The sequence below is a fragment of the Siniperca chuatsi genome, linkage group LG13, assembly GCF_020085105.1.
Source record: "Siniperca chuatsi isolate FFG_IHB_CAS linkage group LG13, ASM2008510v1, whole genome shotgun sequence".
NCBI lineage: Eukaryota > Metazoa > Chordata > Actinopteri > Centrarchiformes > Sinipercidae > Siniperca > Siniperca chuatsi.
Window position 1 is genome coordinate 16,627,180 of NC_058054.1, and position 14,825 is coordinate 16,642,004.

The following is a 14,825-nucleotide window of genomic DNA, read 5'->3' on the forward strand; positions in this document are numbered from 1 at the left end:
TAATTATAACACTACTCTGTCTAGAGTCTTTTACAGACAAATTGACCTTTGCCTTAATGAAGTATATACAATTTGCTACCAAGTGTAATGCATATCATTATCAAGCTGTCAAAATGTGCCTGTTGACATATTTATGATTGCGGAGTGTGACACACGAAAGCAAAAGCATCGTGATGCACCAGCAGTTTTTTTCCTTTTAATCTATTTTATTTATTCTTTGGATTAAGGATAAGAATATTTAAAGCATTAAAATCATAGTAATGGTTCACAGGGATCCAGCTTTGCCACCAAAACCCACAAGTGAGTTGTTTACCTCAAAGAACTAAGTTTGATTTGAAGTTGAAGGGAATTGTTTTACTGATCCAGATTTGTTCAATAACTGTTGTATGTTCATGATTTTAATCTTCAATGTTTTAATTAAAAATTGTAAGTATATTTACAATATTTTATCTATTTATTTTTATACATTAATAAATAGTTTACCACAAACTTGTTCCTCTTTATATTTTTTTTTTTAGAGTAATGAGGGTTTTTTTTTTGTTTGTTTGTTGTTGTTTTTTTTGCATCCAGTAAACACAGCAAATCATTAAATGGCAGTGCAATAAAAAATATTCCACATTGTAGTTTCTAACATGCTGACATACCAAATATCTTAGGCACCAGCTGCTTGGTCTGACTGTCTGATTGTAACTTCAGATTTCCAAAACAATTTAATTTGTCTGAAATCTGGAGAAAACCTAGTATTGCAAATCACCTTAAGTTAAAATACTCCATATGAATTGCAGGAATATTCACATACATATGAGGAAATTGATTTACAGGTGTAGAATAAGGATTTTTCCTCAGCTCATCATAACAATATGGGTTTATGTTTAAAAGAAAGCAACAAGAAGCAGAATTATCTTGAATAGAATTATCTGTTGAAAAAAAACACTCAAATACTACACCTCACATCAGTATACCATCTGAATCTGTTCTTTGTTCATTCTAGTCAGTTTGCTCACAAATCACAAAACTGGACCAACACAGCTGTCAGGCCTACAGTGGTCTGCTTTTTAGAACATACACAGTGGGAATCCTATGTTTGAAAACACATTGGTATTAAACGACAATAAAACGTCTCGTCTCCTCTTTGATAAACCCATCAGTTTTATCTATCAGAAATCATTCAAATGTATGATGTGCGCCCTCCCAGTGCATGCACTTTTCGTCAAGCAAGTGGAACATAGCGGAACCTCTGTCCTCTACACCCTGCGTTGAAGCTGACAGACGGAAGTATATGTACGACGGACAAGCATGGGTACCCGAGTTGCTGCGCGTCAGGTGAATCACAATGCTGCAAAACATGACAATTTAGATATTTCTTCAACGTAACACGAAATGAATACGTTGCAAAACGTTAGTTTAATGAGCCACATACTTCAGAAATGTAGAAACGACTGACAGTCCACAAACTTTCGCTATAACCTTCATGTTTGCTAACTAAGGCTAATGATATCACAGCTGGTTTATTAGCTAACTTCTGTTCTATAATTGCTCTACAGCTATACCAGCTGACTGTTCAGCATATTTCAATAACAGGAATTAAAACAGGGACATATCTGCTGTCAGTGTTTTATATCCATTGTTTGTTTTTTTTTACACAGGTTTTTCGGTGGACTGTGAGACATGTCACGTCCTCTATATTCAGTCCACTTCAGTTTGGGAGATGCCACCTCCAGCCTCTATGCATCGGGTGTAGATTGTTCCGTTCCTCCACCAGCCAGAGTACTCTGCAGTCAATGCAACACAACCATGAACTCAGTCCTCTATCCAGGAAGCCAGTCACAGAGCTGTCCCTACACTCTTTAGTTGATATGGGATTCACAGACACCCAGGCAGAGCAGATATATGATGCCGTGTCCAAAGTCAGAGGAGGAAGTGCTGCCAAACATGCTTTGTCATCTCTCACGGTGCTGTTTGTCCTGGGCCTCAATCCTTCCAGTGTGCTGAAACTGCTGGAGAAATGTCCTGAACTTTACACTGTCAAGGAATCGCAGCTTCAGCAGCGCGTAGGCAACCTGCGGAAACTAGGTTTAGTTGAAGGTGAGGCCATGATCTTTGTGCACCATGGTTTATCATAACATTGTTAAAGCATTACTTTAGATGGAAGTAATCCATGCTCACAGTCCGCAATATTAATGGGCTGCTCTGTATGATGATCAAACCAGTGTTTTTCCTTATATCCCTTTTTAGGCAGTCTTCAGAGAGTGGTGGCCCACTACCCTCAGATCCTGACTGTGCCTGTGAAGACAATAAAAAATGCAGTGGTGTTCCTCAGAGAGAAGTGCCTGTTTACTGTCCAGCAGGTGACAGACATCCTCAGAGATAGTCCGGCCATAGTACTGGAAAACATGGGTCAGCTGGAGTACAAGTTTCAGGTCAGCATGTAAACCAAACAAGAAAGGAATGAGAGCCATAACCTTGGGCTCTGGAAAATTGTGATGATGATTTTTCTATTTTCAGACATTTTATAGAACGGATGATTAATTGATAAATCAAAATCGAATTAGAAATAATCATTAGTTGCAGGCCTACTTGAAATATATGGAAGTTCTATACAGTTTAATAAAACTTGCCATCTAGAGACAGGCAACAGTTCCCATGGTAAAGTGCTGTTCTCATTGTAGACTGCGGAGTTACTGACTTCCGCAAAACTTGACCAAACATCATATCAAAGGCCACAGTTGCTGTAAAAGACGACTTCTTCCTGTTTACATAGGCTGTGTCCCAATTAAAACACGACACGAACTGCATACAGTATGTACTACTTACTCATTTTCCACTTAGTATATGAGAAATCAACATTTTATCGTTTTGCACTAACAGGAAATGATACAAGACTCATTTAAACTTAACAGACAGCAATTTTTTTTTCAAAGATTTTGTTTTTGAAATAGTTTTCCTGACGTGTTCCTCCAGCTCTTCCACCAGCATCCACAATTTGATTTTTAAAAAATCCAGCTGTGAGCAGCTCATCCATTTCCTTGCATTCTGGGACAATAGTATCCATCAACAGCACACTCACAACCAAGCATTTTTAGAATGCATAGTGACTTTTTTGAGCAGACTTGAGCTGAGCAGAATCACTTTAAATAAAGTGATTCTGATATAGTACTCCCTCTGGTGGCCATAATTGAACTTCACATCCCTTGGGCAACAGTTATTGTGAATGGGTCACTGTGTTATTAAGTGGTGTATGACTTGGCTGTCTCTACCTGGTTCATTTCAGGTTTGGTGCTGCTTTTAACATGGGAAGTGATCACTAATAATCTGATATTCAATTCAATTTTATTTATATTGCGCCAATTCATAACAAATTCTCATTGCACGTTTCCTATAGAGCAGGTCTAGACTGTACTCTCTATAATATTTACAAGGACCCAATAAATCCCACCATGAGCAAGCACTTGGCGACAGTGGCAAGAAGAAACTTCCTTTCAGAGGCAGAAACCTTGGACAGAACCAGACTCAATCGTGGGCGGCCATCCACTGCTGCTGTGTTGGGTTGAGAGAAAGAGAGGTTTTAGGGAAGGGGGGGGTTGGTGTGTGTGTGTGGGGGGGGGGCACAATGCAAATACCACCTAGAATTTTTCTTTAATAGTAGAATTGTAATAGTATTAATACTAATAAATTAATAATAGGAATATGACAGTATTAGTAACAGAGCCAATAACAACTGTAGTAGTTGTCGAGCAGGCACACGGGGCAGCAAGTGGCCCACAACCAGGTTGTTTTCCAGGTTGGGTGTGAACGACTAAAAACAAAGCTTTCAAATGAGTTATAATTTAGTTTGAATTTCCTTTAGGATATTACATTTCTTGGTTTGTGTACTGCTGAGGTTCTCTTTTCCTTTAAGGATTTAGGACGACACTTGTTAAAATTCTCCGTAGTTTCAAGAATGCGTAGTAGCTACTTCTACAGGTAACCATACTTAAAGACCACACCGTCAGCTTAATGCAGCTTGAACACTTAGGACCAAGTGTAATATTTGGTCATGCTGACTCCTTTGGGATCCTGTGACTGAACCAAAATGAAGAGAACAAAATGTGTCAATTTTACATTTGAGACTCACCACAGTGCTGCCATGTGGACAGTCTCCAACAGCCTCACTGACAAGACTAGAAGCTTTTCAGAAGACAAAAGATGATCCATTTCATAGCTAAATGTGAAAGTGTAATTACTTCTCCACATGACTGAAAAGCTACTTTCCCTCTGTCCCCTTTTAGATGATCATTTTATGCTTTTGACTTTAAAAGCATAAGTAAAACCTTTGATTCCAGGCTTACCAGAAGTGGTCCATATTGAAAGACTTACGCCTGAGGCGTTTCAGATGCTAAAGGACACGAGCAACTTGCTTCATATGAAGCAGTGTTGGAAAACGTGAGCATTTCAGTCAGAAAATGTTGAATGTGAATATTTCATTTGACACCTGAAGAGCGTCTTGTTATGTCAAGAGGCAAGTCCTTTTTCCATATGGACTGTTCACCATGTCCACACACCCCTAATACCACTTATTGATAAGTCTGGAATCAAGAGTGCCAACTTGGACATTGTTGAAATTCTCCAGGGCAGTTGGCAGGTTTTAAAGTACAAAGAACCGACAGGGCCACTTATGTTTTTCAAACCATTTATTCAAACAGGTTCAGCAGGCTAGAATAAGGGGGAGGGGCATAAATGGAAGGTCAAGGGTAATGGTCCGGCAGTGATTGAGTCAGTGGGAGGTCTGTTTACTTAGTTGAGGTAGTTGGCGTTTCTGGCTTAGGGGGTTGGATATTGGGACTAGTGAGGGAAAGAGGATATGAGAGAAAGGCACGTGGTGGAAACAGCAGTTGCTGGTAGAGGCTATCGGAAGTGCCAAGGAAATTTAGTGAAGTAAGGTGGGTATAGAGGAAAAGGAAACTGAGGAAGAGCTGTGGCTGCTGGCTTTGCAGTGGTAGTCGGTGCAGCAGTTGTGGTTGGCGCAGCAGCAGTTGTGGTTGGCGGAGGGGGAGGAAAGTAAGGATAAAAAGGGGGGAAAAGGGGGTATTGCGGAAAGTGAGGCATTTTAGGTGTCTTTGTGGTTGATGCAGCAGTAGCAGCTGTGGTTGCAGGAGGGGGAGTAAAGTAAGGATAAAAAGGGGGGAAAAGGGGGTATTGCGGAAAGTGAGGCATTTCAGGTGTCTTTGTGGTTGATGCAGCAGCAGTCGTGGTTGGAGCAGCAGCAGTCGTGGTTGGAGCAGCAGCAGTCGTGGTTGGAGCAGCAGCAGTTGGTTGGAGCAGCAGCAGTCGTATGGAAAGTGAGGCAGCAGGTGTCTTTGTGGTTGGAGCAGCAGCAGTCGTGGTTGGAGCAGCAGCAGTCGTGGTTGGAGCAGGGGGAGTAAAGTAAGGATAATAAGGGGGGAAAAAGGGGTATTGCGGAAAGTGAGGCATTTCAGGTGTCTTTGTGGTTGGAGCAGCAGCAGTCGTGGTTGGAGCAGCAGCAGTCGTGGTTGGAGCAGGGGGAGTAAAGTAAGGATAAAAAGGGGGGAAAAAGGGGTATTGCGGAAAGTGAGGCATTTCAGGGGTCTTTGTTGTTGGCGCAGTAGTTCTGACTGGCACAGTAGTTGTGGTTGGCGCAGCAGTTGTGGTTTTGGGACACCTGAGTAACACTGGAACTCCCTGCCAACGCATTGGGAGCACATAACTTCCACCCTTGGGAGAAAAAAAGATATATATAAAGATTGAAATTCAGAACAAGGAGTTACAAACTAAAGGTTGCACTGAGATAGCAACTAAATTTTTTTAATCTACAGATTTGCCTGAATATCAGAATATTGTGAAGTACTAATTTCCATTAAACATATCTAAATGCCTGTTTTTTGTCCAATCCAAAAACCCAATTTATATAGTATACTATAAATTAAGTAGAAAATCCTCATATTTGAGAAACTGGAACCTCTAATAGGGTATTTAACATTTGCTTGATTAACTTAATCATTAAGTCAGTTATCAAGTTACCTGCTGATTTCTACAAGTTTTAGCTCTTTGTTTCACCACAGGAATTTTTTTATTTGCCAGGATTATCCACCAATTGTCAACTCTTCCCACTATTATGGAGCAGCAGCATCTTGCACTTCAGTAAACTGTACCTCTTGAACCATGTTGCAGCCATCATAGGGAACCAACATAACAAGTGCAAGGGAGTTTCTCTGTATGTTGTAGCCACAGGTGGAAGGGACCTGGGACAGAGGCATTGGAGGTGCATTTCCTGTGGGGGGGGCAAATCAATTCATGTGACTGCAATCCTTGGTGGGAATACCTACATTCGTTGAGTATAGTATAGTGAGCCAACTTTATTTAAAAGTACCTTGTTCCACTACAAATTGTGAAGCTCCCGGTCCCACTGCTCTGAATTTCAAATGGTCCCCACCACACTGCAGAGAAGATGCCATGCGCCTCCATGATGCTTCCCTAGAATCCATATCTTGCCTTCGTCCACTTGACCAACCTGACAGGGAACATTAAAAATAAGTACTAATTACAGCGCATTGTAATTAGTTTAATATAACATGACTCATAATATTTTTTATATTTAGTTAAATAGAAATTTAACTGAACCCCTGCAATTCAGTGTCTGCCCTAACGCCCCTTTAGGAGTAAAAGTTCAGATATTAAAGAAAGTTACCACTGGCCATATCTCTTGGTTTTTGAGTAGCATGCTGTTTTTGCATGTAGTATATCAAATCAGTAGATACCTACTTACCTGTGCCATCTGATTGATCCGACTCAACATGCAGCAATTCATCCTTTCCTGTGGTAGCTGCAGAGGCGGACCCTGACCGGGAATTAAGCTCTTTTCCATTGAAGAGAATGCTTCCTGTCCTTATGTCCGTCACTGTAGCCTCATCAACTACCTTGCCCTGCTTAACTCTTTTGCTCAGCCCTCGCAAGCTAAAGCAAGTTAAACTCGGGGCCAAAGCGCACAGGACCAATAGGACTGCCACATTTTGACGTGACCGGTGTCCCCTTCCATTTTCACCTGCCATACTGAAGATGACCGCCCAGAACAGACGGAGAGCACTTTACTATGAAGCAGAATAAGTGAATCACAGCTTTTAATACTGGGCACATATTGGCACCAGGTAATCAACCAGTCAGATGCAACTTCAGCTACAGCTTGCACCTGTGTTCATTTAGCTGGCAACAGGTGAGCTCGTTAGAAGGATTTGATGTCTAATTTGTTGTCTCGGGTGAATAAACTCAGCTCATATGACATGAAATAGGAGATGTCATTTGTTTTGTAGTTGCGTTTGCAGTCGGGTTAAATTAATATTTACGTGTGTGTTGTTTAGATCTGACTTTTGAAATTTGGAGTGAAGTCCCTTGTCCAATGTGTTTAGTGAAATGTTTGAGGGAGTTTGTTGGATTTATTTGTATCTTTTTACTGTATTCCTCCTCTATTTTATGTGTAGTGTTGCAGGAATGTGTGCAGCACAACATTGTTTCTTCAGTGCCTGCCATTGTTGCCCTTTAGTTTCATAGCCATCCCAGGTAGTGAATAGGCAGACACAAGAATGATACAGACCTAACACGAGACAGCAGTTTTTGTATGGCCATAGCTGAAATAACTGTTGATGGTGAAACATTTAATAGGAGTAACAATAATTCCACTTACATTTCAGTTTTTTGTAACACACTACACACAAATCCATAATCTTTATATTATGAGCTTTTTCCTTAATGATTACTAATAATACAGTAGATGAAACTGTAATGATCCTGTGTAACCAGCAAATATAAAAATCATTTTGAAAAAAAGAATATTAATTCAATTCAATTTTATTTACATAGCACCAATTTATAACAGAAGTTATCTCATTGCACTTTTCCTATAGAGCAGGTCTAGACGGTACTCTTTATAATATTATTTACAGAGACCCAACAAATCCCACCGTGAGCAAGCACTTGGCGACAGTGGCAAGGAAAAACCTCATTTAAGAGGCAGAAACCTCGGGCAGAACCAGACTCAATGGTGGGCGGCCATCCGCGCTGCTGCGCTGCGTTGAGGTTGAGAGAGAGAGAGAGAGAGAGAGAGAGAGAGAGAGAAGGGGGGTGGGGAGAGGGAAGCACAATGCAAATTCCTCCTAGAATTTTAAAGCAGTAATAATGTAATGGTAGTGGTAATATTAATATTAATAAAGTCATAATAATAGGATTGATACCCCTAGGAATAATAATGACAAGAATAGTAACAAGGCCAATAACAACAACTGTGTTCTAGTGGGGTAATAAGGTACTATGAGCTCTTTAAGATACGATGGTGCCCGACCATTAAGAGCTTTGTAGGTGAGGAGAAGGATTTTAAATTCTATTCTGGATTTTATAGGGAGCCAGTGTAGAGGAGCTAATATTGGAGAAATATGATCTCTTTTCCTAGTTCTTGTCAGTACACGTGCCGCAGCATTCTGGATCAACTGGAGAGTCTTAAGGGACTTATTCGGGCAGCCTGATAATAAGGAATTGCAATAGTCCAGCCTAGAAGTAACGAATGCATGGAGTAGCTTTTCGGCACCATTTTGAGACAGGATGTGCATTGCAGATTTTTGCAATGCTACGTAGGGGAAAGAAGGCTGTCCTTGAAGTTTGTTTCACGTGGGAGTTAAAGGATAAATCCTGATCAAAGATAACTCAGAGGTTCCTTACGGTGGTGCTGGAGGCCAGGGCAATGCCATCTAGAGTAACTATATCTTTAGATAATGTGTCTCGGAGGTGTTTGGGGCCAAGTACAATAACTTCAGTTTTGTGAGAGTTTAACATCAGAAGATTACAGGTCATCCAGGTTTTTATGTCCTTAAGGCATGCTTGAAGTTTATCTAACTGGTTAGTTTCATCTGGCTTGATCGATAGATATAACTGGATATCATCCGCATAACAATGAAAGTTTATAGCGCGTTTCCTAATAATATTGCCTAAAGGAAGCGTATATAAGGTGAATAGAATCAGTCCAAGCACAGAACCTTGTGGAACTCTGGGACTAACTTACGTGTACAAACTGAGATCGATCTGATAGATAGGCTTTAAACCAGCTTAGTGCGGTTCCGTTAATGCCGATTGAATGTTCCAGTCTCTGTAACAGGATGTGATGGTCAATGGTGTCGAATGCAGCACTAAGATCTAACAAGACAAGTATAGAGACAAGTCCATTGTCTGATGCAAATCAAAGGTCATTTGTAATTTTCACCAGTGCTGTCTCTGTGCTATGATGCCCTCTAAATCCTGACTGAAAATTCTCAAATGAACTATTGTTATTTAGAAAGTCACACAACTGATTGGCGACTGCTTTCTCAAGGATCTTAGAGAGAAAGGGAAGGTTAGATATAGGTCTATAGTTGGCTAAAACCCCTGGATCAAGAGTGGGCTTTTTAAGAAGAGGTTTAATTACAGCTACTTTAAAGGACTGTGGTACACAGCTTGTTAATAAAGACAGATTGATCATATCCAGTAAAGAGATGCTAACTAAGTAAAACTAAGGTAAAACGTCTTTAAGCAGCCTAGTTGGAATGGGGTCTAAGACACAGGTTGATGGCTTAGATGAATTAATCGTTGAAGTCAGCTGAAGAAGGTTGACAGGAGCAAAGCAGCCAAAACACACATTAGGCTCTACAGCTGTGTCCAAGGTTCCTGTGTTTGAAGATAAATCAGTACCGGATGAAGCAGGACTTGATGAATTTTTTTCTCTAATAGTTAAAATTGTATCATTAAAGAAGTTCATGAAGTCATTACTACTGAGGGCTATAGGAATACATGGCTCAATGTCAGCCTGGCTACAGTGCTGAAAAGAAACCTGGGATTGTTTTTATTTTCCTCTATTAACAATGCTGTAAGCTGCTCTGGCATTACGGAGGGCTTTCTTATATGTTTTAAGACTATCTTGCCAGACTAAACGAGATTCTTCCCAGTTGTTGGAACACCATTTCCTTTAAGGTTTTCGTGATGTTTGTTTTAATTTACGGGTTTGGGGGGTTATACCACGGAGCTGTCCTTCTTTGTTTTATTATCTTCTTTTTTAGAGGAGCGATAGAATCGAGTGTCATTCGCAGTGAGCCTGCAGCTCTATCAACTAGATGGTCAATTTGGGAGGGGCTGAAATTAGCATAGGAGTCCTCTGTTGTATTGAAATATAAATTGAATTAAATGCAGATTGGATCGCTTCCTTGAATCTAGCCACAGCAATATCAGATAGACATTTAGAGTAGGAGTTTTTGCCTAATGGCGTGTAGTCCAGTAATAGCAGTTCAAAAGTTATTAAATAATGGTCCGATAAAGAAGGATTTTGTGGAAAGACTATTAAATGTTCAATTTCAATGCCATATACCAGAACAAGATTGAGGGTGTGGTTAAAACAGTGAGTGGCTTCATGTACACTCTGACAAAAGCCAATCAAATCTAATAATGAGATAAATGCAGTACTAAGGCTATAATTTTCAACGTCCACATGAATATTGAAATCATCTACAATAATTACTTTATCTGAGAAACTGAGAAAAACTGAGAATTCAGATAAAAATTCAGAATAAGGACCAGGAGCGCGGTACACTATAACAAATAGAATTGGCTGTTGTGTTTTCCAGGTTGGGTGTGAAAGACTAAGAACAAGGCTTTCGAATGTGTTATAATTTAGCTTAGGTTTAGGGTTGATTAATAGGCTTGATATGTGCCGTATAGCTATATAATTTAACTAATAAGAGTTACTTGTTACTCTCTTGCTGTAAGTACATTCAATTTGTATAACAGCTAGTATTATAAGTCATTATTTGAGGTTATCTTTTGGTGATTTTTGTTATTGCAAACTGATAATTGTTTGTAACAGCATGTATTAAACCATCTCTCCACAGTATGTCTACTTCCGAATGGGTGTCAAACAGGCAGAGATGGTGAAGTCCAGGTTGTTCCGTTTCACTCTGGACGAAGTGCGCCATCGACACTCTTTTCTGGAGCGCAGGGGCCTGTATCAAACCCCAGACAAGAAAGGACAGACGATCATCATCAACCCCAAACTGGACAGCATCCTTAACATTGACCAGGACACCTTCCTCACACATGTTGCCTTGGCATCAGCAGAGGAATATGATGTATTTAAGAGACTGATGGCAAGAGAATGGCAGGAACAGGAGCAGCAGCAGGGCAGCATTGAAGCTGACAGTGATGATGATGATGAGGAGGAGGAGGAGGAGGAGGAGGAGGAAGAAGATGATGAGGATGAGAAGACTGGAGGAAAAAGTGGATACAGGAAGAGGAGAAAGAAATGACAGTGGGGGAGGGACTGCGAACTTAAAATAGTTTAAAGAGGAAATTACATGTCTGATGGGGACAAATGAACCAATAAAATGTTTGTTGAACTCAGGTTCGTCATTAAGTGCTATAGAAAATTCTTATCTAAAACACACATGGAAACAATGTGGTTCTTGTTACCTAGGTTGTTCTCTTTTGAATGTACCGGTGATAGCAACAGATTGGACTGAGTGAGCCCTCTGGTTTGAAGTGGATTTCTGTGTTTATGTAAGTGGCCGCATTAGGACGTAAGATGCAATGACGTCAGTGTGAGGTTAGGCTGATAGATGAGGACTCTATATGGATGAGTTATTATTATTATTAACATTATGAACATTTTCTCCCATACATTCTTTCCACTGTCAGAAAAGTTTTTGACTTTCCTTAAGTGACCCCATAAGTTAAAGCCATTTCAGAGGTTTAGCTGCCTTGATGCTTGGTGCAGTGAAATTAACAGGGAAATGTGAATCCAATCAATTTAATCTAGACGGTTTTCAAATGAGCTCTGAGAACCAAATCAAACGTAAAACATCTTGGGTAGAAAACATTGAAAAAGCAACAGTATGTGGAGCAGTTAAGAGGATAAAAGCTCCACCCTGTTACCATGTGGCGGCCAAGTGGCTGTAGCTTTCTCTTCCCCTATATTATCTGTACGAGTCAACAAAGAGTACATCAGATAAGGCCAGCGGGTGAGACGAGTCCTACAAAACACACATTGATTTATAGAAGCGTTACGCCTAATGGATGTGCAACACAGAGACGTTTTTCTATTCTGGACATCAGGTAAGAAAACTTACCTTTGGTCAATCAATAAGTATGTCAGCACAAAGTCTGAGTCTTTAGCTCAATGGCAGCATAATTATGTTTGTATTATTCCCCTAAACACTTATTTATTAAATACTGAACCCCCACCCGAAAGTGTAGGCATACTTATGTATATTAACATTCACAGAAGATTGTTTCAAACTGCAACTGAAGTCAGTCTGTTTTTTTTTTTAATGTAACTTCTTCATTTGCATTTGTTTTTCGTTAGCAACATAACACAGAAGGGTCACAGTCCATTACTATATGCTGTTCATATTTGAATTTTGGCAAAGGGCTGGCTTCTCATTTTAATAATGATCTGGACTGAACTAACTTATTCTGGACTATAAATTATTGTAAGAGGAGCATTACAAAAGTTATATAAATGGAATTTTGATCAAGACTGAGTCAGCCAAAGCAGTGCATGAAAAATGTATATATTACAGGTTTGCCCCGCCTGCAATACATCAAGATGATGGATATGTGAACACTTAGAGATTGTTTTTAAGACCATAGTTCATAATTCAGAATTACTGCTTTTTTTTTTACACTCCTTCACGTGGAGACCCATGTTTGCTCATAGCTGTTAACTAGATCACAATGCATTTTAGCAATTATATGAAAAAATTATGTAAAATAGTCTACTCATACACTAGACTGCATAGTTGTGTGCATTTGCATGCTTGTATTTTGAAAGTAGTCCACTCTGATTGTTGATATTAATTTATGATGTTTTCATTCACAGGAAGCTGCTGGAGGAAGTAGTCACCATAAAACACATCAGTCAGAGCATCTGCGTCTCCATAACTGGAAAGACAAAATGACGCCGTCAGTACCTATTTCAAATCTCACACAGGAATGGATGGAGATTCTGCAGAGGTGGCATCTAGAATATTTCTTCATCCCTTCCACACTCGTCACTCTGGCCACCTTGCTAGCCAACCCTGTTCTCCTGACATGCATTTATCTGTCCCGCGCCTTGCGTCAGGAGACACGTTACCTGCTGGTGGCCAACACCCTGATGGCAGACATGCTCTTCCTCGTCCTCAACCTGGCCACAGTGATCTGTAACTCTGTGAGAGCTCAAATACCTTGGCTGGTTTGTGAGTTGGTCACAGTCGTCACTGTCACCGCCTACTGCTGTGCCATCCTCACTGTCACCCTCATGGTCGTCGACACCTATGCTGCGGTTCGCTGGCCTCTCCATTACCATGACATTCTTCCACCTGCTCGCACCCACCGCATACTGGTGGGGGTGTGGGTGCTGGCAGCCATGTACCCTTTCACCCTGGTGATCGTGATGGAGGTGGAGAGGGTAAACCCCCATGAAAAGGTGGCCATGTGTCTGGTCCTCGTCTCTCTCGGCTTCATTCAGGTCCAGAACATCATGGGGATCCACATCTACTTCTTTGTAGCCGCACTCATCTGTGCTATACTCATTTTTTACTGCTACATTCGGCTCTACATGGTGACAAGGACCCAGGGCATCTGGCAGAGCCGCTTCTCCAGGGCCCGGGTCACATTGCTGGCTCACGGGGTTCTGCTCCTGCTCTACTTTGCCCCCGGTTTTGTTGTCACCCTGGAGCTCTTCCTGTTCCAGAGGGAAGACATAAGTCAAGATGTTCGTGTGTGGATCAGCACAGTCAATATGTGTGTTTTCATGTTGCTGCCCAGGGCGTTTGCTCCATACTTGTATGGGCTGAGGTACAGGGAGATCTCTGATACTCTAATGCAGCTGCTGCACCAGCACAGGAGACTCAGCCATATCACAGTTTCATAAAGACACTTATGAACTGTCCATTATTCATACTTATTCAATTTCTTCAATGGAATAACTTGTGATATACATATTTTACATTTTCTCAGTTGGGCAAGGGCAGTAGCCAGGATTTTCAGAAATACTGAGGACATGATTCCTAATAGCCCCACTTAAGAATTTTTGACTAGCCACCAAAAAGGGTCTGTTTTTTTTCCACATTTTCTATATGAATTTAAAATGTATTGTTCGTTTGTGTATATTTTCTAAATGCTGTATCAAAACACTCTCCACAACGCCAAGAACGAGAGAAACACGAAAATGCCTTTATTTTATCTTAGTTTTTTGGCCTTCAGCAGTTACATTTAAGAATAGTGACTCTAAAACACCATGTGTAATTTGTGTGTAAATATAGAACATAAACTCCTCCTCAGCTCGTTAAAACCCCCAAATTCCCAGAAACAATACTGAGGACAATGTCGTCTGTGTTCTCAATGGTTGCTACTGCCCTGGTTGCTGCCCTGTCCATGTTTTACATCATATGGTGCTTGCTTCGCCTCAGACACCCCTTCTTCATAATTCTTGTTCGAAATAATACGTTATATATGGTTATATAACACAGTTAAATGTAAACTGGTAATTCAACATCCCTGCCAACTGTATTCTTTGCTCTTGTGTGTGTTTTGTGTGTTTAAAGCACTTCATTGTCTTAGTTGGTGCTAAGCATGTTTTGTAGATGCTTGCGAATGTGACTTTTCTAACTGACTAGGCCAAAAAAGCTCTTTTACTGCTGTGTGTATCCATATGAGAATGAACTCCCCTGTTTTTCAAGTTAATGTCTCAGTGTTGAGGCATCTTTAATCCCATACATTTTTTAAAAAATAAATTGTACAACCCAAATATGTATTTTATCATCATTATGTAATGTAAAAGC

General features: G+C 40.4%; 3 protein-coding genes across 5 annotated transcripts; 2 read left to right on the forward strand and 1 right to left on the reverse strand.

Moving 5' to 3' along the window:
- Positions 1 to 1,162: 1,162 nt before the first annotated feature.
- mterf4 (mitochondrial transcription termination factor 4) lies at positions 1,163 to 11,403 on the forward strand. The gene is made up of 4 exons (XM_044218676.1): positions 1,163 to 1,323; positions 1,647 to 2,085; positions 2,236 to 2,420; positions 10,896 to 11,403. The coding sequence occupies exons 1-4, from the start codon at positions 1,297 to 1,299 to the stop codon at positions 11,307 to 11,309; spliced, it is 1,065 nt and encodes a 354-aa protein (XP_044074611.1). The 5' UTR covers positions 1,163 to 1,296; the 3' UTR covers positions 11,310 to 11,403.
- LOC122886453 (mucin-2-like) lies at positions 4,656 to 7,095 on the reverse strand. Of its 3 annotated transcripts, none has more exons than XM_044218674.1 (5): positions 6,764 to 7,095; positions 6,368 to 6,508; positions 6,150 to 6,268; positions 5,506 to 5,712; positions 4,656 to 5,289 (listed from the first exon to the last, which is right to left on the reverse strand). In XM_044218674.1, exons 1-5 carry the CDS (start codon positions 7,044 to 7,046, stop codon positions 4,885 to 4,887), a joined length of 1,155 nt encoding a protein of 384 aa, XP_044074609.1. In that variant the 5' UTR covers positions 7,047 to 7,095; the 3' UTR covers positions 4,656 to 4,884. The 3 variants fall into 3 exon arrangements, with proteins under 3 accessions (XP_044074609.1, XP_044074608.1, XP_044074607.1); XM_044218673.1 differs by having other exon boundaries at positions 4,656 to 5,272; positions 5,468 to 5,712; XM_044218672.1 differs by having other exon boundaries at positions 5,380 to 5,712.
- A 152-nt stretch (positions 11,404 to 11,555) lies between the features above and the next one.
- LOC122886455 (probable G-protein coupled receptor 148) lies at positions 11,556 to 14,791 on the forward strand. Its single transcript, XM_044218675.1, has 2 exons — positions 11,556 to 12,114; positions 12,881 to 14,791. The coding sequence occupies exons 1-2, from the start codon at positions 12,076 to 12,078 to the stop codon at positions 13,913 to 13,915; spliced, it is 1,074 nt and encodes a 357-aa protein (XP_044074610.1). The 5' UTR covers positions 11,556 to 12,075; the 3' UTR covers positions 13,916 to 14,791.
- Positions 14,792 to 14,825: the final 34 nt, after the last annotated feature.